The following is a 21,094-nucleotide window of genomic DNA, read 5'->3' as shown; positions in this document are numbered from 1 at the left end:
CCATGCTGGCTTTTGCCTGAGCCTTATAGCTACAGCAGCTCTTATTGAGTTTGCTCTCCACTCTTCCCCCCCCCAACTCCCACCAGTGTCTCTCTCCCATTATTACCCTCTTGTTCAGTTAGTTCACAACATCTAAGAAAATTCACTTTGGGGCTGAAACTTGACAGTCTAGTGCCCAGCCAGGAGGCGAATGCATTCTGTGAGCTCAGCCAGCAGGAAACAATATTTGCTTTTACCATGTTATGAAACAGCTTTTATCCGACTCTTTTCACGCAGGGATAAGTTTAAAATGGCTGAACTTTCGGGCCAGATTCCCTGGTGCAGTCCGTCTGCTTTGTACCACTCCAGGGACGCAAAGTATCCGGGCTTATGGCTGCTTTGCTTCACTGGAGCAGCACAGGAGCCAGAGCACACAGTGAATGTGGCCCTTTAAATCTGGTGAGTGACGATGGTGCACTGGGGAGTCGGGCCCTCACTAGGTATCACTTGCGTAGCATAGTTTGGAATACAGCCTCTAAAGCAACGACAGCCCGACGGTCGGGGTTGGGCAAGGGGAGCAAAGGGGAGGGGAGCAGGGGTTACGGTGTCTTTCTCTTCAGTTCCACAGTCCCTGGCCAGATCCTCAGCTGGTGTAAGCTGGCACAGCTGCTCTGACAGCCATGGAGCTATGGTGATTTATAGCAGGCTGAGAATCTGGCAACATGCGTTGGGGATGGGAGGGGGAGAGGCTGTGTCTGTCACTCAGTGGGGAAGTGACAGTGATGTACATGTGTTCCCACCACTCTGCTCAACTCCGGCCTGTCTCTCCTCCTCAGTGCTGCCCAAGTACGAGGTGTCGGTGAAGCTGCCCAAGAAAATCACCATCCAGGATGAGGAGCTGAAAGTGGCCGTCTGTGGTCTGTGAGTCGCTGGGTTTGAGTCACCGTTCTTTGTGCTTGTCCACCATTGCCTTCCCGCTGCTACTCCAGAAACCAGAGCTGCAGAAGGCCCCTGGGGTCACTTTCTCTCCATCCCCAGGCGCCCTGGGCAGGATTGTTCCTACTGTCTATTCTGCACCCAGCCCAAGCTTTAAACATCCCTAGAAATGGGGCTCCTCCCCCTGCCCCAGGAAACGATGCCTCAGACTCATACAACTCCCTCTCAGAAAGGCTTTCTCCGTTATTCAACCCAAATTTTCCCTTTCGTAACATCCTTCCATCCTTCCTAATCAGACCCCCAAGTGCCCCCTTAAATAATCCTGCTCCCGCCCTTGGTGATGCCTCCTTCAGACACTTGTAGGCAGAAATTACGTCCCTACTTAGACATCCCGTAACCAGACTCGCCAGATTTAACTCTTCCTTCCCTCCTCATAAATCCCTCCCTCCAGCTCCCTGCTCATATTTCTTGCTCTTCTCTGAACTCTCTCCAAGTTTGTCAATGGCCTTTGGGTAAAGAGGTGCCTGGAGCTGAAAATAGTGCTCCAGAGGTGTCGTGTAGCGGTGACGGGAGATGATAATCCCTCTCTATAGAGCCTTAGTGCGACCCCACCTGGAAGACATTGTTCAGCTCTGGGCCCCACAGCTCTGAGGACGCTGCACCTGGAATATTGTCTGCAGGTCTGGGCTCTTCCGTACCAGAAAGGTGTGGCCAAATGGGAGGGAGCTGGGAGAAGGGAAACTCAACTGATTAAGGGGCAGAAGAGCCGGAGTATCAGGCAACATTTCCTAATGGGGTAAGCCTGCTGGGTAATGAAATAATCTCCCCCGGGAAATGGCTGGAGTCCCATCACTTGAGTCACTGAAAAACAGGACTAGACCAAGCTCCAGAGAATAGACATTAGGAAACCAGCAACAGAGTCCTCAGGGGCAATGCTATAAAGGGCCCCAAAAGGCCTCTTCTGACTGACTCTGTCTCCCTGTCTAAGCACCTTGTGTCTCTTTAACCCCTCTCTGGTTACAGATACACCTATGGGACCCCTGTCCCCGGCCTGGTGAATGTCCGTGTGTGCCGGAGATTCTCCCCGTCCAGGTCACACTGCTATGGAAGAGAGGCCGAGGCTGTGTGTGAGGAATTCACCAGACAGGTGAGTCCAAGGCCCATCCCATAGGCAGGAGGCGACTGTCTTGAGGAGGGCGATCTGTGTCTGTCAGAGGGGATTGTTAGACCTCAGCTGGGATTCTGTGTTCTGGGTTGGGCTCTGTCTCGCAGGAGGGAGGTATTGGTTAGAAGGAGGTGAGGCCAGGGCTGGGGGATATAAATTATGAAGAAAAACCCCTCGGGTGAAATCCTGGCCCCATTGAAATCCATGGCAAAACTCCCATTGACATCAGTCAGATCAGGATTCACCCCCAAATGGGTATTTCTTCTAGCTGGGAAATAGAAGACCCAGTGAACGGGATTGAGATGGGGAGGGGAGCAGGAGCAGAGCAGAGGAGAAAGCAAGAGGGAAGTGTAGGATCCGGAAGAGAGAGAGAACTCAAGAGGAAGAAGAAGAAAGAGAGAGACAGGGCAAGGAGGTAGAGAGAACAGGGTAGAGCAATAAAGAGAGAGAGGGAGAATATGAAGGAGAAGAAAGTAAGAGAGAAAATAGAGGTAGGTTAGACAGAGATAGTTGGAGGAAAAGAAAGAGAAAGAAAGAGAAGGAGGAAAAGAGAAAGAATGTGCATGGAGAAAGAGAGAGGATTCCAAGGGTGGATAAAAGACACAATGAGATTTATCACACTAATGGGAAGTTGCAGATCTAGGGGATGTAATCTGAACAATCAGGGAACCAGGTGTGTAACTTGGAGAATTTGGGGTGAAGTGCATCAGAGAGGGCAGCATGTTAGATACATCACTGGGGACCAGAGATGCCTTGATTGGTTTGTTGAGGAAGAAGGGAAGAGAGGGAGTCAGGCCGGATCAAGCCAATAAGAGGATGGAATTAAGGCAAATCAAGCAGCAGGGAAACGTCTTGGGTGCTGGGGTATCTGTTCTTGTTCCACACGGACCTGAATTGTACAGGGATTTCCATGGTAATTTCCTCTTTGGTCTCTGGCTCAGGCGGACGTTCGAGGCTGTGTCTCCAATGTGGTGAAGACTAAAATATTCCAGCTCAAGCGAAAGAGTTATGAGATGAAAATTGAGGTGCAAGGCAAGATCACGGAAGAGGGTACAGGTATGCATCATGCTGCCCTGTTGGAGCTGTGGGGCCGCACTGCAATAGCAGTGGGCGTTGCAAGCCAGCACTGAAGGGCACTGGCAGAACTGGACAACATGGGGCAGGATTGGAGCATCTGGAGGTGCTGCAGGTCAGTGCATTAGTTCAAGCCCCTCTTTGCTGTGTTTTCTTGCAGGGGTGGAGTTAACTGGGACAGACTCCAGTGAGATCACAGGCACCATGAGCAAAATCAGCTTTGAGCAGGTGGACTCTCATTACATACCAGGGATCCCCTTCTCCGGGCAGGTAGGGAACCTCTGAGAGCCCAGGAAATTACCTGACACGAGTGTGCTTGTCTGTGGAGAACGAGAACTTGCAAAGGGAAAAGGGAAAACGTGGGAGGATCACAAACCACGGGAACAGGAGCCATCTCCCTCTGCCTCGACACATGCTGCGGTATCCTTGCCATTAGTGGGAATTGCAGCGCCTTCCTCTGACCTCCTAGTGATGTCAGAGACAGGATACAGAGGAGAAGGCCCATTGGTGTGTCCAGCACAGTCCTTCCCATGTTCCCAATCACACACTCTGTGAGGATGCGCCACCTCCTCAGGTGGTTCAGACTCACCCAGCACATTCATACACGCCTGGCCCTTGGTCAGCTCTGTAGGAAACACCCTCTGGAGCTGCCTCGAGGGAATAACGTGGGCAAAGGGTCATTAGGACTGTGAGGACTGCTTTCCCTGCCTCGTATAAGCAACGGTGATTGGATTTGTTCCTTTAGGTGAAGCTGGTGGACGGGACTGATGCTCCAATCGCCAACAAAACCATCTGGATTTCCATAGGGAGAAACAACTATGAAGCCAACTACACAACGAATGAAGAGGGCCGAGTCTCGTTTTCTATAGACACTATCAACTTCACAGAAAACTCCATTCAAATCACTGTGAGTGGCTGAATCCAGGGAGCTAGGGGATGGGAGGTGTCACTTACTAAGCTCCAGGGGAGATGTCCGTGGGTTTATTGATCTCTCTGCCCATCGGGAGATAAAACAAAGAGTTTGTTGGCTGGGAATTTCAGTCTCCTCCTCTCTGTCTTGCTCTCTCTCTGTCTGTCCCTTGCTCTCTGTGTCTTGCACACACTCTGTCGCTCTCCCTCTGGTTCTCCATCTCTCTCTCGCCACATGAGCATGGAAAATGCAGATCAATGCACTGTGCACTGAAAAATCTGCCAAGAACATGTTTTTAAAATTACCCACTTTTTCCTTCTGAAATGCTAGTAGACTTGTTACTCACTTTTTGATCTGATGTAAAAACGTTCTTCTTTATCAGGCAAACCATAAATCTGAACTGAACTGTTATGACACAGACTGGATCACCCCTGTGTATGGTAACGCCATTCACACAGCAACACGCTTTTACTCCCCGAGTAAGAGCTTTCTCAAAATCGAGCCCCTGTCTCAGACTTTAAGCTGCGGCTCCAATGAGATGGTCCGGGTGCACTACATCCTGAAGCCAGAGGCCGTGGGGGAGCAGAAGGAAATCGTCTTTTACTATGTGGTAAGCCCGGACCTAGTGACCTCTACCTCCGTATACATGACACAGCACTGGAGGCCAGACACCCATATATGTCCCAGGTCACCAAACTGCCCTGAGGCCAGGTTCTCTTGACCTTGACATTTACATGTAAAAGCCAGTGAAGGAAATGCAGAACTGGCCAGCCAGTGGATGGTTTCTGCAGGGAGAGAGAATTTCTGACTTGGTCGAGGTCCCGGTAAACTCCAGTCTGGGTCTGAGACTCTGTATGGCTCTGTGGGATTTTCTCCTCCTTCCCCACAGGAAGGCATCAGTATAGACACCCCCCACCATTCCCCCATGAGCATCCCCCACCTCCCACCAGGACCCCTGTAACAGGAGGGTTTCTTCTTCCTGGCAGGTGATGGCCAAAGGAGGCATCGTGAGGGCAGGCACCGAGGTGCATCCCGTGGGGGATGGAGAACGTGAGTAGAGCTGTGTGAATAACTGATTTCCCGGTTCCCTGGCCGAACCAGAAACCTCCAAAAACAATTGTTTGGGGGCGACTGAACCATTTCACTTTTGAGCTGCTTTAATCTTTTTAAAATAGAATTGAAGGGAAATTGTAAATGAGGAGTTGTTTTGAATTGAAAAATGGAACCTTCCATTTAGGAAATGTCGAAACAAAACCTTCTGATTTGTTGCTGATTTTTTCCTGACCAAAACCATTTGTGAATTTCACACAAATTTGTGAAATTTTTTGGTTGATCCGAGTCTGCGTTTTTCGACAACAAAAAATCATCTGAAAAATTTCAGCTCGTTCTCCTTGTGAGCTCTCCTCACCCCTTTCTCTGCCTTTCCTGGGAGGCTGAGCTGCTGTGTCTGAAGGAGGTGCCGAGAACAGCGCCCTTCTCTCCTCTTCACTTTCTCTCTTTCCTTCTTGTCTCACTAGTCATGGTCTCTCTCTCCCTATGACACACACACAGTTCCCCTGACCGATTTCATTTCATTAATGGCAGTCTCAAGGGATTCCCAGTTTGACTGATTCAGGCTGGCTGGGCAAATTCCACCTTGAAGAGCAGGAGTGTGGAATCCCACCCCCTCTGCAGCCCTGTGCGCACAACCCTCCGCACAGAGCCCCTGTACATGCACTTCTTTCCTCGCCTTCATTATTGCATGGGCAGGGGGGTCCTGCACTGATGGAGGACAGTGCTAGACTCTAGCTGATATGGATTTAGGGGACATGCTGAGATCCACCAAACCCATCTCACCTGAATATCCCGCACCGGGTGTTTGCAGTAAGAGTCAAAGGCCTCAACTATGCGCCAAAACCCTTACCCTTGGATAGCGAATTTTTCAGGGTGGCTGATGTTGCAGCCATAATGAGGGAGACTAGGGAAATGTGTGGCCCTGGAGCTGATTCTCTATAGCTTAGCTCCCGCCCCCGTCTCTGTTTGCCAGTTATCCAGGTATTTGAGCTGAGCCTCCCCGTGGGGCCTGATATCACCCCCCTGGCCTGGGTACTCGTATACACCACTTTACCCAGCGGGGATGTTATCGCCAATTCCGAAGATTTCAAGATTGATAACTGCTTTGCCAATAAGGTGAGCATCCGGTTTCTATAACTCACATTCACCCCATGGACAATGGCCCACCTGTGGAACCTGTGGAATATGAGAGATGAATGCACATCAGGAGTAATTTGCATAGGCAGAATTATAAGGGTGGAAGCAGAACTGACGTATAGGGGGCACTGCTGGTCATGTTTGAATTGCATTGGTCAGGGCTGAGGGGCATTGGCAGAGCTGTGTGCAGGACTGGGCTGTGCTGCGAGGCAGAGTGTGAAGGTACCTGGAGAAGTAGCTCCTCTAACTCCTTTCCTGGCGTTGCAGGTTGACTTGCATTTCTCACCGGCCGAGGGCCTCCCCGCCTCCGACACTCACCTCCAGATCGGAGCCTCCCTGGGCTCCCTGTGCGCCGTCCGTGCTGTGGACAAGAGCGTCCTCCTCATGAAGCCTGAAGCCGAGCTCTCGCCCAGCTCTGTAAGTGCCAGCCTGGCCCAGTGATCAACAGGTGCAAGAGCTGGTCTTGTCTGGAAAGTGCCGAGAATCACTCATGAGAGCTAGGGCAGAGCAGTCAGTCTGTTATTGTAGGGTCCCTCGTCAGCACAGGGGCTGCGCCCACTGCTTGATCTATGTAGGGCCCTCATGAAAACTATTGCTGCACCCAGTGGTTTATAGTTCTGGGGCCACTTGTGAGGACACAACCACACATACTGATTTATTACTGGAGGGCCACTGGTGAGCACTGGTCAGCACATACTGGGTTATTATTGAAAAGTCAGTGCTGAGCCCTGGAGTCAGATATTCTGCTCTGTTACTGTAGGGTTTGTTATTGTAGGGTCACCCTTGGTCACTGGGATTGCACGCACATGTGTGTTAGTTTAAAGTTGTCTGTGATCACTAGGGTGCACACACTGGTGGTTTATTATTGGGCCTGTGGTCACTGACATTGAGGCGTGTCTGCACAGGTGTATGATTTGCTCCCGGTAAAGGAGATCAGGGGTTATAATTACCGGGAGCACCATTTGGAGGAAGAAGACAATAATCCTTGTGTGGAACTGGACAACGTCATTATAAACGGATTCATCTACGGACCCATTTCTCCTGACGGTGAAGGGGACGCCTACAACGTTCTCAAGGTGAGTGCCATGTCTCCCTTTAGTGCGCTAAATCGCTGCTAGTTCAGAAGATTTCCTCACCAGATGCTGGCTGAGCTGGGTGCATGTTAGCCAGCACATTCGAGGTAATAACTAAAGCTGGGCCAGAAAACCCCAGATAGGAACACCCTAGCTTTGGGAACTGAATGCCTCTTTCCCCATCATTAATTTAAACACGACAAGGAGACGTCCTAACAGCTGGGGCAAAGAAATAGCGCCCAGAAATGGGCAACTCCGCCTCTGCAGCCATTTTGTCAAAGAGATCCTGTCCCACACGCTCTCTATCCCGTCTACGTAGATCTCTGTGAAGTGCCAGTCTCCATTTTATCTACACACACACACACACACACATGCACACATGTGCGGAGTGCCGCTCTGAGCCAGCACCCAAAGTAATTACCCAGCCCCAGCTGGTGAGGGTTTGGTGTCCTGCAGGATCTCAGGTTTGTTCCCAGTGAGGCTCGCTCCCAAATCACCCAAACCCCAGCACACCTGAAAATGACTGCTAGGCATCTCAGCAGAGAGGCAGGGGATGGACTGGGCCAGAGAGTCTGAACTCCCTCCAGGGCAGGGCCGAGGCAAGCTGGCAGGGACTGAGTGCACGGCGCAAGCTTGCACTGCTCATGCCTCTGATGAACCTGCTCTGAGGACACAGAGGACGTCCGTCTCCAGCTGCTGGTCCGGCGCCTTTCACTGACATAGACCTCGCCCTTCACTTCCCACCAGCCACACTGGCATTGACCTCTCAGGCCTTAGTTGCTGCTCCATTGCCTGCTCTTGCAATGACCCATCCCTGCACTGTGATAAGCTGATCCAGTCCAGACAGCACATTTATCTCCCGATGTATGGTTTACTTTACCACATGGCTGTCTGGGTTATCTTTTTACAGGGGATGGGTTTAAAAGTCTTCACCAGCACCAAGGTCCAGAAGCCCAGACTCTGCATGGAGAGAATGGACCGTGTACATATGGCACGTGGTAATGGCAGTAAAATAACTTGCTTTGTTTTACCCTGTTTATACGCCCCGTTAGGTGCGTTTCCTGCTCCCCTCCCTTTCACCCTCTCCTCTGCATGGAAATTAGACCAATTGGACCAAATTCTGATCTCAGCTATGCTGGCCAAAATCCATCTGCAAGATCTCTATCAAGCATTCTTAAAACTACAATACCCACCTGCTGAAGTGAAAAAACAGATTGACAGAGCCAGACGAGTACCCAGAAGTCACCTCCTACAAGACAGGGCCAACAAAGAAAATAACAGAACACCACTAGCTGTCACCTTCAGCCCTCAACTAAAACCTCTCCAGCACATCATCAGAGATCTACAACCTATCCTGAAAGATGATCCTTTACTCTCACAGATCTTGGGAGACAGACCTGTCCTCGCTTACAGACAACCCCCCAACCTAAAGCAAATACTCACCAGCAACCACACATCACTGAACAAAAACACTGACCCAGGAACCTATCCTTGTAACAAAGCCCGATGCCAACTCTGTCCACATATCTATTCAAGTGACATCATCATAGGGCCTAATCACATCAGCCATACCATCAGGGGCTCGTTCACCTGCACATCTACCAATGTGATATATGCCATCATGTGCCAGCAATGCCCCTCTGCCATGTACATTGGCCAAACTGGACAGTCTCTACGCAAAAGAATTAATGGACACAAATCTGACATCAGGAATCATAATACTCAAAAACCAGTGGGAGAACACTTTAACCTGTCTGGCCATTCTATGACAGACCTGCGGGTGGCTATCTTAAAACAGAAAAACTTAAAAACAGACTCCAATGAGAGACTGCTGAGCTGGAATTGATATGCAAACTAGACACAATCAACTCAGGATTAAATAAAGACTGGGAATGGCTGAGCCATTACAAACATTGAATCTATCTCCCCTTGTAAGTATTTTCACACTTGCTTCTTATCAAACTGTCTGTACTGAGCTATCTTGATTATCACTTCAAAAGTTTTTTTTCTCTTACTTAATTGGCCTCTCAGAGTTGGTAAGACAACTCCCACCTGTTCATGTTCTCTGTATGTGTGTATATATATATATCTCCTCAATATATGTTTCACTCTATATGCATCCGAAGAAGTGGGTTGTAGCCCACGAAAGCTTATGCTCTAATAAATTTGTTAGTCTCTAAGGTGCCACAAGTACTCCTGTTCTTTTTTTAGTCCTGAAATAGGAATCTGGTCCATTTCCACCTGCTTGCTCACCTACCTGCTTGCTCCACCTGCTTGCTAACCTTCCACCAGCTAAGGAAATATGCACTGTTGTAACTACACTGATGCAGTGGCACCTTGCATCCCCTAATGTAGATTTGCTGCACTGTCACAAAATGGCTGCTAAATCTTGTTGACTTTGGTTGCAGCTCTCTCAACCTGGAACAGGACAATTTCCGCATCCAGGTTTTCACCTTCCAGCAAGTGCTAGAGAAAAAAACTAAGCAGAAAGAGAGCCTGGTTCAATGGGGAGGGAGTGTGAACCCAGGGGGAGAGTTTAGGATTGGGAAGCAGGAAATCTGTATTCCATTCTCAGCTCGCCCATCAAGTTGACCTTGGATGAATCATTTCACTTCTTTGTGCTTTAATATTCCTATCTGTAAAAGGGGACTAATTATACTTACACAGCCTTGTGAAGAGCTCTGAGATTAGATGGCTAAATATTAGTGTTAATTATGCTCTCAATTACACTAGTGGAAATGAAGAGTAACCAGATCAGATTACTGACCCTCTAATCCAATGTCCCCATTCCTACTGTAGAACATCAGACTACTGGTCTATATATGGCAGTGTCCTGCCTCCTGACCATATTGGATCAGCACTGTCATCTTTTTAGTGCAGGATCCCTCTTCAGACAGTGGCCAATGGTGGCTGCTTCAGAGTAAGGTGGAAAACCTTGGTAATACACCTCACTGTGCAGTACCGTGGGGCAAATTTCTTCCTGGCCTACGGCTTCTTATCAACTTGTGTTATTCTCCGACAATCCTGATGCACGAAAACTGATATCCCTGACCATGTGAATCCTAGCTGGTGTCACTAGTGTTGCTGTTACTCTTATTCATATACAAACACAATTTTTTCCCCTGTGAATCTGACTCAGCTACTGCACCTATAATGTCTTGGGGCAGTGAGTTCCACAGGCTAATTCCATATTGAAGTGGATATAGGCAGGGCTCTAGGGGTTGCTTCAACACAGTCATTACATCTGGGCTTCCCATACATTCTGGGATTGGAGGTGGGGGAATAAATATGTCCATCCATCCATCCCACCCCTGTAAGGGGCGCAGAAGTCTTTAGAAAGCAAACAGTTTGAGATCACAATAGGGCAATAGAGATGTTTTTTCAATGGCTTTGAAAAAGGTTCTAAAAAGATGACGACGCTGGGAGTGGCGTGTGCAAGAGAATGACTGGTTACAAGCAGAGACGGGTCTAAGTTTGGGTCTGAACATGGCTGAAGTTTGTGAGGAAAGGTTATTAGATCTTGGGTTTAGGATCAGGCCTATCACTAACTGTAAACAAAGTGCCATGGTTTAGAATAAAGTCTAACATGTTATGTCCTCTCTCCCCTTGCCACACCCTGCACCCCTAATGTCTAAAAAAGAGAGTACATTTCCGATAGCGAATGCACACAGCGTCGCTCACTTCTCCGATCATTTGTATCACATCATCGCTCATGGCCCAGTGGAGACCATCCGGAAGTATTTCCCTGAGACGTGGATTTGGGATTTAGTTCCAGTGAAGTAAGTGATGTTTATGGGATGTGGTGAGTGTGGTCAACTGGGTTACACAGACACTCAGAAGAAGTTGCTCAGACACCCATGAGATGTGCTTATATCCTTCTATGATAGATGGAGTACCTTTTGTAGATAGACTAGAGAGAGACAAGCATGAAGGATGGATAGGCAGGTAGAGGAAAGGCAGGAAGTAACTAGTTCTACTAATACACCACATCTACTCCTTCTCCTCTCAGTAACTGGGAGACAATTAATTGTGTGCATCACAATGGATGATCCCCTGTTAAGTGATCCAGCACTAGGTGACCTGCCTGGGAAATTTGTCTGTGTGAGGGAGATGTAATTTCTTTTTGGTCCCAGCTCTGGTGCAGCAGTCGCTACTAGCTATGCATCTCATCCTTTTCTGTATCTGTGTGTCTGAGGGATTTTCTGTTGTTCACCATGGAACCCCACCCCCAGTCTTGTTACTTGGATGATTCTTCTGTGGAGCTGGATGTAGGATGGAATGGGAGGAAGTGCTCTGCGGTGAGCCTACAATAACCAAACAGCATGCACACCCCCGGTGCTCCCGAGGGACCCTGCAGTTACAACGGGGGGGGGGGGTGAGTTAATTCAGGATGCTGTGAGGGATACAGTTGTTTCTCCCATGCTAGGAAAGCTTCCCCCATCTCCTTGTTCTCCTTTTGTCACCAGGTCCGTCGGAAGTGCTGAACTGGCCATGACCATCCCCGACACCATCACAGAATGGAAAGCCAATGCGTTCTGCACTTCAAGTGATACTGGCTTTGGCCTGTCCCCGACCGTGTCCCTCAGAGCCTTCCAGCCCTTCTTCGTGGAACTCACCCTGCCCTACTCCGTGGTGCGCGGCGAGGCTTTCACACTAAGGGCCACTGTCTTTAACTACCTGACCCGCTGCATCAGGGTAAGGGACACTCGCAGCTTTGCTCATCAGGGGCCAGGGAGGAGACCACATGGGCCAGTTGCAACATGGCTTCCCATACAGGAGAGGCAGCTGATTGGCCCTTAGGAAAGTGTCTTCTTGCAGTGGAAAGAAATGGGTGATGGAAAGGAGGAATCTGATTGGCTCCTAGGTGTGTGTTACTATAGGGGTACAGAGTGAGCGTTATGAAAGAAGGAATCTGTTTGGCTGACAAAGGTTTGCGAGCTGCAGATATACCTGACACCAACTTCCTGTGTGGCTGAAGGCAGCTGGCCTTAGACCTCCTGTGCCTATCCCATGACCCTATGGTAAGCAAGGTACCTGGGGTGACCACACACTGTGCAGCACCCCTTACTCTAGTGGAGACTCCAGGCTTCCTGGATTGGACACATGTGCTTGGCCTTTGGCCTCATGCCGCACAACACCCCCAGCTGCACTACAGCCGCTGGGAAACTCGCTGGCCTGTTGCATCCATGGAAACGGCACTGACTCTTTAGCCCCACTAGCCTGCAGTGTATTCCTGCTCCAGCACAAGGGACTGGAGGGGACTCAGGAAGGGGGTCCCTGCAAAATTGTGGTGACTTTTCTCTCAGCTTTTATTTAAATGGGTTTCATTCTAGATAAAGTGAAACGGGAACATGCTTTACAGTGTTAAGGGCCCCCAAGGCCCTCTCATCCGCTTCCCCATCCCTTTCTTCCCTTCGCTACGCTCACTGATGGTCCCCAATTCTGTTCCCTCTCAGCTACTCCCAGATAGCCCCCCGCCCCCCACAGCCAGCACTTCCCCTCCTCCCCTAACAAGACACCAGAGGGCTCTCAGATTCATACCAAGGTGGTAAATTTGGGGTCACCACTTTGTCTTTATTTGCACAACTGGTCCCGAGTCCCTCAGGCCCTGCAATCTCCTGTTTCTTCAGAGCCATGCACCCAACTCTCTGCCCATCCTCAGTCTCCTGCACCTCCCCAAACCTCAGTACCCCTCAGCTTTCCCCACCTCAATCCCTGCCCCACCAAATCCCTGTGGCCCCCAAACTCCCTGCTCCCTCTCCTCCCCTGCACTGTCCCATCTCCATTTACCCCCAAACCCTTTGACCCCGTCTCTGTACAATTGACAGGTCAGCATCTCACTGGCTCCATCTGATGACTTCCGGGCTACCCCTGTGGAGAAGGAAGAAGAATCTTATTGTTTCTGTCTGAACGGTCAGAAAACAATGTCTTGGACTGTGACCCCAAAATCTCTGGGTAAGGGACTAATGGATGGCTCCAAAACCTCTGTGTGAGGGACCAAGTGGCTCTGAAATTTCTGGATCAGATACTGGATGGCTCCATCCTCTCTGGAAGGGACTGATCTGCTGTGAAAGGAGGAAGGCTGGCCTTGTGGCTGAGGCACTGGACTGGACTCAGGAGACTTGGACTCAGTGTCCAGCTCTTGGGCAAGTCAGTGTCCCTGTGCCTCAGTTTCCCCATCTGACTACTGCAATGGGGGCCATATAAATACCTGGATTGACAGACTGGTTGGGTCTGAAATTTCTGGAAAAGGAAGATGATGGCTCTGAAACCATGCAGGGGCCCGGGAGGCAGAATCTGAAGAACTGACCCTGCACTCCCCTCCTCTCCATCTTGCCCAGCCCCATTCGATGTAGCCATTGGAGTCTAGGGGTTGGAACTAAGGCTGCCGCAGAGCTGTGCTAAAGTGCTAATCTACATGTGACTTGAGCTCTGCCCTCTTTAGAGAGGTTTCCATGTAATCAAAGCAGAACACCAAGCGATTGACACTGACACCTCTGTAGCTGCAGTGCCTGGCAGAACACTTATCCTCCTTTGTTTCAGGTAATGTGAATTTCTCAGTCAGCGCTGAGGCCCTGAAGACAGATCTGCCCTGTGGGAACGAGGTAGTGGAGACCCTGGACAAAGGGCGGAAGGACACAGTGATCAAACAGCTGTTAGTAGAGGTAGGTGGGCGGTTTAGTCCCTGTGGTATAGAGAAGCCATGATAACTTAGTGCTGTGTCGTGACAAGTGATATAATGCTGCAGGTCTTCTTGGTTTTATAGGGAAGCCATAATGACTTAATATGATCTCAGCAATAACACGTTCTCTAACGCTGTAAAGGGAAGCAGCGATAAGTCCCTATATTAGCCAGTATAAACTGTAATACTGCATAACTTCTTACAGAAAAATACTGGTATCTTATTACACCGTGTGATTGAAATAATAAGCAAAGGTGATAAGTTTCTCACAGCCATGTCTTTTGGGACAGAAACCAAAGGAGAGTCCAAAGGAGAGCAACAAAAATGCTAAGAGGTTTAGCAAACCTGACGTATGAGGAAAGGTTGAAAGAATAGTGCATGTTTAGTCTAGAGAAGAGATAGCTGAGGGGAGAACAAGATAACAGTCTTCAAATATGTGCTATAAAGAGAATGGTCATCAATTGTTCTCCATGTCCACCAAGGGTAAAACAAGAAGTAATTGGCTCAGATTGCAGCAAGAGAGATTTAGGTGTGATACCAGGAATAACTTTCTAACTGTAAGGGTAGGTAAACACTGGCCCAGGTTACCTGGGAAGGCTGCGGATTCCCCATTATTGCAGGTTTAAGAACAGTTTGGACAAACACCTGTCCAGGATAGTCTAGGTGTACTTGGCTCTGCCATATTCTGAGCGGGATGGATTAGATGACCTCTCAAGGTCCCTTCTAGCCCTACATTTCTATGGTTCCGTCCTGTTACAGTCAATCTGTTTTGGCTTTTGCTTTAAAGTTATCCTATGTGCCAAATGAAATTTGAATTATAACTTGGCTCCTTTTTCAATATATAGGGACCCAAAGAACTGTGAAACACTTCACAAAAAAATTCAAAATAAGTGATTTCTAAACCTCTTCAGCTGAAGAATATTCACTTTGCTTCCGTCACATTAGTGGAAATGTCCAACTTCATCTTTGGCTGATCTGACAGTTCTGGAAACACAGATGATTTTTCTCAGAATTATGAAGGTACCTTGAGAGGCACGGCTGGCTCTAGGATTTTTGCTCCCCCCCCCCCGTTTTTTTCTTACCCCACCCCTGGCCCTGCCTCAGCTCCGCCCCTTCCCCAAATCCCCAGCCCTCCCTCCTCCCCCAGGCTCTCAAGCAATTCCCCCAGTGAATTTTTCACCAGAAAAAAAATCTTTAAAAAATCTTTCCTGTGAAATATTCAAAACTAAACTCAACAGCAGATTTGTCACTGAGATTAATTTTGAAAAGACATTTGGAAACAAAACAAAATACGTTCATATTGACCACAAATGTTGTTTTAGTGTGTGTGTGGGGGGGGGGGTATCAACTTTTGGATTCTCCCCCCTGCCATTCACACACACTTTTAAAAACTTTTTACCTTTCCGACTGAAGAAAGAGAGGGAAAGGTTTTTTAAAAGTGTGAGAAAGTGAGGGAAAGCCCCTGTTCACACTTGGCTACTGGTTTCCACCTGGCAAAAGTTGGAAAACAGTTATAAAAAGGGGGGAAACCTATTATTCTCAGAATAAAAATTTGTGGGGGAGGGGTGTGTTCCAAAAACAAAAGTTGTTTTGACTAAACCCACTTTTTTCACAACATTTAGTTCCTGAGTTTTAGTCAAAATTGTTTTGGTCATCTCAATAAATAACAGGGTTTCTTCTTTAGCTCAAGCCATGGGGGTCTGGGCCTTTGGAGCAGGAGGAGCTGAGTTCTATCCCTACTGTAGCCCTACAGGACTAACTGGCCACAGTGTGTAATGGTGAATTTCTAGGTGGCCCTGCAGTCACTACAATATGTCATTTCAGGGCACTGAGCGCTTTGGCCCTGACCCAGCAAAGCTTGCTTTACTTTAGGCACACGACTTGTCCCATTGACCTCATACAGCCTTAAAGTTAAACACTTGGCAGGATCGAGCCCCTACATCCCTTCATTAGCATCACAGCATATTATCAGCACCAGCACATGGTGTAAAGCTGGAAGTTCTCTCTGCGTAACAAGGAAAGTCCACGTTTTAAGGTGTTCTACAGCAACTAATCACCCATGGTAGAACACTGCAATATCCTCCCCTGGGGAGTGAGGAGGCAATAACTTGTTAGTAGCCGATTTCCAACTATTATCTGCTGGCTTCATGAGAATTATTATTACATGAGAATTTGCAAGTCTCCCTCTTTCTCTGATTCATGCCCTGCTCTTTCTTTATTTCTTTATTTCTTTCTTTCTTCCTTCTCTCCATCACCCCTGGCCAGATGTTTCTGAAACCAGGTGCTCAGTGTCTCTGCAGTTCTCACCTTTCTCATTTTCCTTCCCCTTCCCTTTTCCTCCCCAACCCGAAGCCTGAAGGGCTTGAGAAGGAAACGACCTACAACTTCCTGCTCTGTGCAGCTGGTAAGAGCCCCACACACCTGACTTGCCTCTGCAAAGGGAAGGGTGGAAACCCCGGGTGTCCGAGGGGAAGAGCTAACTAGAAGCAGTAATATGGAACTGAAGAAAGTAGGACACCTCCAGCTGGATAACCAGGAAACGTTTCCTAACACTGAAGGGCTGGAATGGCCCGCAAGGGAAGAGCTGGAAGCCTAGGTCTTAGGGAACATTCCTGCCCAGTCCTGGGGGGATGGGCTAGATGGGATTTAATGGGGCTTTCCCCTTCTCTCACTCTGATTCCATGGAGTGAATTTACAAACTGGAAGGTGCCAGGGAAAGAGCTGGAGACTGCAGTTCCCTTGTCTCACCAGGCGGTGGCACCTCGCTCCATGTGGAGGGCTGGGATGGCAGGTGAGGGGATCCACGCCTGAGAGGGGAGTTGGGGATGGGTGGGGGGTTCACTATAAAGCGATGGAGGAATGGAGCTACTAAAGGCAGGGAGCCCCTGTGCAGTGCCAGGGGAAAGACAGTAGCAGGGGCAGTGTCCTAGCTCCTGTGCTGGGGCCTGGTCACTGTTACACAGGGCGGGATTTTACAACAATCCCATCTATGTCACTTTTCCCCAGGAAAGACAGTGCCTCAGCCAATGTCCCTGAAGCTCCCAGAGAACGTGGTGCAGGGCTCGGCCAGAGCCTATTTCTCAGTGCTGGGTAAGTGAGGCAGTTCGAAGAGCCCGGCTGTGGGTGCTGCTGCCGTCCTTCCGCATGCCTGATGGGGTACTGGTCTTTTCACCCGTTCCACTCCTCACCCCGTTGTGCACCCGTCACAGCCCCTCCCTTTATCCCCCAGCTACCCACTGCTGTAGTCTCTATCTAGCACTTCACCCCTTTTTCTCTCTCCTTCCCCCCACCTCTGCCTCTGGGCCCACGTCTCTAGCTATTCGTCCAGCCTAGTGCTCCCATCTGCACGCCCTTCACTTTGCCTTTCATGAGTCCCTTCTCTCTCAGAGCATATTTCTCTGTCTCCTCCTTTCTCTGTGTTGTGTGTGTGTCTCTCTTTCCCTCTTATTGCCTGTGATCTCACAAGCCTGTTATGAATGCCTCACACTAGCATCCTTGCTCTGCGGTGCACTCTGCCTCCGCAGGCCGGCTCTGGGCCACACTGACTCCCTGTGTCTCCATCCCCAGGCGATATCCTGGGCACAGCCATGCAGAACCTGCAGCAGCTCCTCCAGATGCCCTTCGGCTGTGGGGAGCAGAACATGGTCCTGTTTGCCCCCAACATCTACGTCCTGGACTATCTGAATAAGACGGGGCAGCTGAGCGAGGAGACCAAATCCAAGGCCATCGGATACTTAGTCAGCGGTGAGGAGGGGCGGGGCTTTTGTTTCTTCACTTGCTCCCTTCCAAGCTTGTGCTGGGAGCTTTTCTGTCTGCCTTGCTCAGATAATCCTTCCACTTGGAAGGATGGACGGACTGAGGGAACCACCTGCCTCTCGGGGGGGGAGGGGGAACACACTTGTATCTTCTCAGCCCTGTCATCCCATTGATCTCCAGTGTGTGAGCCCACTGGTAATTCACTCTTACCCAGCAAACCAGACTCGGCTCCCCAGATGGCCTATAGGCCTTTCCTAGCCACCAGTGTATTGGCAGCACCGTCACAACTGACCCCTCATCATTCACCTTTGAACCAGGGCCCCTGAGACCCCCTCCCCGCCAATCCTGCACCAGAGTTCAGAGGTTCCCTTTCCCAGGAGCTACTCCGAGTAGTTACTTCATTAATGGTTGGTGTTACAATAGATCACTTCCCAACAGGGGGTGCCATAGCATTGTAGTAGAAAACTCTACTCTCTGGAAGTGCTTGATGGGAGAAGATGGGTCCATGTGGATGAATGACACAGCCTGGGTGCTGCACTGCACTGGGTGCATTTCTGCTGATGAGATGCAAGGCGGAGAAGAAGAGCTGGGTTGGTTCTGCAGGTCTGGCAGCAGTAAATGGAGCAAAACCTGGGTTTAAGCCTTGTTTTCACTCGGGGAGATGTGTCTATTTGTGACACATTTAGCCGACTTGTAGTTTTAGTTAGTTGATCACGGTAAACTCTAGGCTCCTCGCTAAGGGTAACTCAACCAGCTAACATGTGTGAAACTACAAGTACCTTGTCTGTGTTAGGATTGAAACACGTGTTAGCTAGCAATGTTGGTAATGCTCCTTTATTCCTAATGTGGACATGACCTTTGCCAGTAAAGCCAGTAGCCATGACTCTGAACACACACGGGGCAGAGCTGCTGAGTGACAAGGGGCCCTTTCCACATAGTCACTTTTCAAAACAGCCCCAGTTTGGGTCACACCTTTAATTAATCCTCATTCTCCATTTCTGCTCCACCCTGTTTTTAATGAGGGTTAGCAATCTTTCAGAAACAGCCTTCCCATTTATTTTAGGTGCTGCAAAGGGATCCTTGAACCTGGTATAGGTGGCTAGTAGATGCACATCATAACCCTGTTGCCTGTACTTTCTTTTAATGCCTAACAGAAGACCCAGGCCTCTCTGCTGAGACACTGGGGCTGTTTTTAGGAATGGGAGGCCTGCCTGGCTTGTGTACTCTACATCGGACCTGCTTCTGCGTCTAAGGCTTGATCTAAACCCAGCTTTGTAGCAGTGTAACTATTTCAGTTAGGAGGTGATATTTTACCAAAATAATTTAATCAGTAAAACCCCTAGTGTGGATGCAGTTCTACTCCCTTCCCATCTGGGAACAAGCTGTACTGGTATTAGCACTTTTATACTATCCTAACTAAATCCACACTGGGGGATTCACAGCATTTTAATGTTACTGGTACAATTAAAGCAGGATGTTTGTATGTAGACAGGCCTGAAAATTCTCTTTTCCTGGCTGACGTCTACAGCTGGACTTTATTGCAGTAAAACCCAACTTCATTCTCCCTTTCAGGTTACCAGACACAGCTGAAGTACAAACACTGGGACGGCTCCTACAGCACATTTGGGCCACATTATGGGCAATCAGGGAACACCTGGTAAGATTTCAGTGCTGCTGAATTCTTTCCCTTCTCTTGTTATAACCTGGAGCTTGCCCATTGTTAACAGGTGGTGATCATGAAGGGGCGGAGGAGAGGGGAGGAGCTCTAGAGCTGATGATGTGGGATAAGGCAACTATGAGAAGTGGTAGGGAAGGGAGATCTCCCTTAGTTCATATGCTAGAGGCCTGCGATTTTGGATTAATAACCATTTACAGCCCTCTGATTCCCTGCTCAGTTCAGGTTAGAGCAGCCTGGGGGCTGTTCTAACTTGCTCCAGGTGGTCACAGTCCCCTGAGGATCAGACGTCAGCTCGGTGTGTCCAGAACATAGCACACTCCAGCCACTCACTCTCTGTACCAGGGGCTATATGGAGGATGGTGTAAAAGTGCCGGCCAAAGATTCCTGTGCTGGGTGACTTGCTGGTAGTTTCAGTTCCCTTTGTGTTACCTGAGCAGGGTGCAGAGGTCAGAACAGGGCAGAGAATCCACCCAGAAGTCCTGATTGTGGATACTTGTCCTTTCTGAAATTATGTGTTTGACCCTCCGATGGAAAATTTAGCCACCACTGCCCTCAGGATAATGAGGTGGCTGGTAACTCAGGGTGGAGCCATCACAGCCCCTCAATGCTTAGTGTATGCCTTGCTGGGTGAACAAACAGTTCTGCAGGGAGTGGCAGTGGGCAGCTCTGTCGGGTTGCTCTTCCCTCTGCCGCTACTGACTCCATTGCCCCAGTGTGGTGCTAGGAGGCGCTGTGCTGCAGGGAGTGGGTTGGGTAGCTCAGTAAGGGGCATTCTCCCGCTGAGTGCTGACCCCAGTCTGATGTTAGGGGGCGCTGTTTTTATAATAAGTGTAACTTTAGCGCCCTCGTGGCCAAGATGGAGTCTGCTCTGCAGGCAGCTTTGGCCAAGAGAGGGCGCGCGCAGGAATGCAGCAGGAGAAATCCCTTCCACCCCAGGGGTGCCTGTTCCAAACCCCCCAGAGTGAACACACACACCCACAGGAAAAGTACAGTGGATATAACAAGGGAAATATTTATTTACAGAGGGATGAGAGGAGAAAAACAACAAGGGGAAATATAGGGGGAGCAGTAAAACAGGGTTGCATCCAAGCCAAGGCCCCACTGGCCCAGTGGTAGCGCAGTCTGGAAGGGCAGACACTGAGCAATGTGTCTGCACACAGAGTTCAGGAGTCCTGAGCAAAGTTCCAGTCCGGTGGTGAGTCTTGGGTGCTCCTGGTCGTCTTCGGCGCCAGCGAACTTTCCCCCAACAAACCTCTCCGGTGCCCTCTTCTGCCGCTCTCTGAAAAGCCACACAGAGCGACCAGCTCCCCACTTAACTAGCTACAGCCTCCCTCCTTGTTCCCAATGCAGAGTCCCAAGCTCCAGTACTCACAGCCCCATACAGTTCTGGGCAGCCATGATACTGGGTCCAGCTCCGGCCTGTCCTCCTCTGGCGATTCCTCCCTGGCACAGTGCTCCTCCTGGCTCCTGTCCTGGGGTGTCCCCGATCGGCCCTGTCCATCCCAGGCCTCAGGCAGGTTCTCCCTCCTTCATTTTTCCAGGGCCTCCTGCTGCCTCTGCCTCTCCCTCTCCTTGGAGCTCCAGCGCTGCCCCCTGGAGTGTCCCTCCTTTTTTCTTACTCTCCCCGTCCCCCCAGGAAAAAGATTTAAAG

The 21,094-nt window shown here is 49.6% G+C and overlaps 1 protein-coding gene across 1 annotated transcript in view; it reads left to right on the top strand.

The window, feature by feature from the left end:
- The window catches only part of LOC135886104 (alpha-2-macroglobulin-like), a gene marked incomplete at its 5' end in the record, with an annotated part of 34,034 nt that overhangs the window by 1,215 nt on the left and 11,725 nt on the right, over positions 1-21,094 (top strand). The window contains 19 exons of the mRNA XM_065414010.1: positions 816-900; positions 1,939-2,062; positions 3,022-3,136; positions 3,315-3,424; positions 3,900-4,061; positions 4,447-4,674; positions 5,051-5,114; positions 6,091-6,233; positions 6,522-6,671; positions 7,160-7,330; positions 8,238-8,334; positions 10,986-11,106; positions 11,794-12,022; positions 13,156-13,282; positions 13,871-13,992; positions 16,362-16,413; positions 17,016-17,099; positions 17,577-17,753; positions 19,338-19,422. Of these exons, the coding sequence (XP_065270082.1) occupies positions 816-900; positions 1,939-2,062; positions 3,022-3,136; positions 3,315-3,424; positions 3,900-4,061; positions 4,447-4,674; positions 5,051-5,114; positions 6,091-6,233; positions 6,522-6,671; positions 7,160-7,330; positions 8,238-8,334; positions 10,986-11,106; positions 11,794-12,022; positions 13,156-13,282; positions 13,871-13,992; positions 16,362-16,413; positions 17,016-17,099; positions 17,577-17,753; positions 19,338-19,422 (2,446 nt within the window). The remainder of the gene's footprint in view (positions 1-815; positions 901-1,938; positions 2,063-3,021; positions 3,137-3,314; positions 3,425-3,899; positions 4,062-4,446; positions 4,675-5,050; positions 5,115-6,090; positions 6,234-6,521; positions 6,672-7,159; positions 7,331-8,237; positions 8,335-10,985; positions 11,107-11,793; positions 12,023-13,155; positions 13,283-13,870; positions 13,993-16,361; positions 16,414-17,015; positions 17,100-17,576; positions 17,754-19,337; positions 19,423-21,094) is intronic.

This window comes from Emys orbicularis, chromosome 1 (assembly GCF_028017835.1).
Source record: "Emys orbicularis isolate rEmyOrb1 chromosome 1, rEmyOrb1.hap1, whole genome shotgun sequence".
Taxonomy (NCBI): Eukaryota; Metazoa; Chordata; order Testudines; family Emydidae; genus Emys; species Emys orbicularis.
The sequence above is the reverse complement of the archived record's forward strand: the minus strand, read 5'-3'. Positions and strand labels throughout refer to the sequence as shown.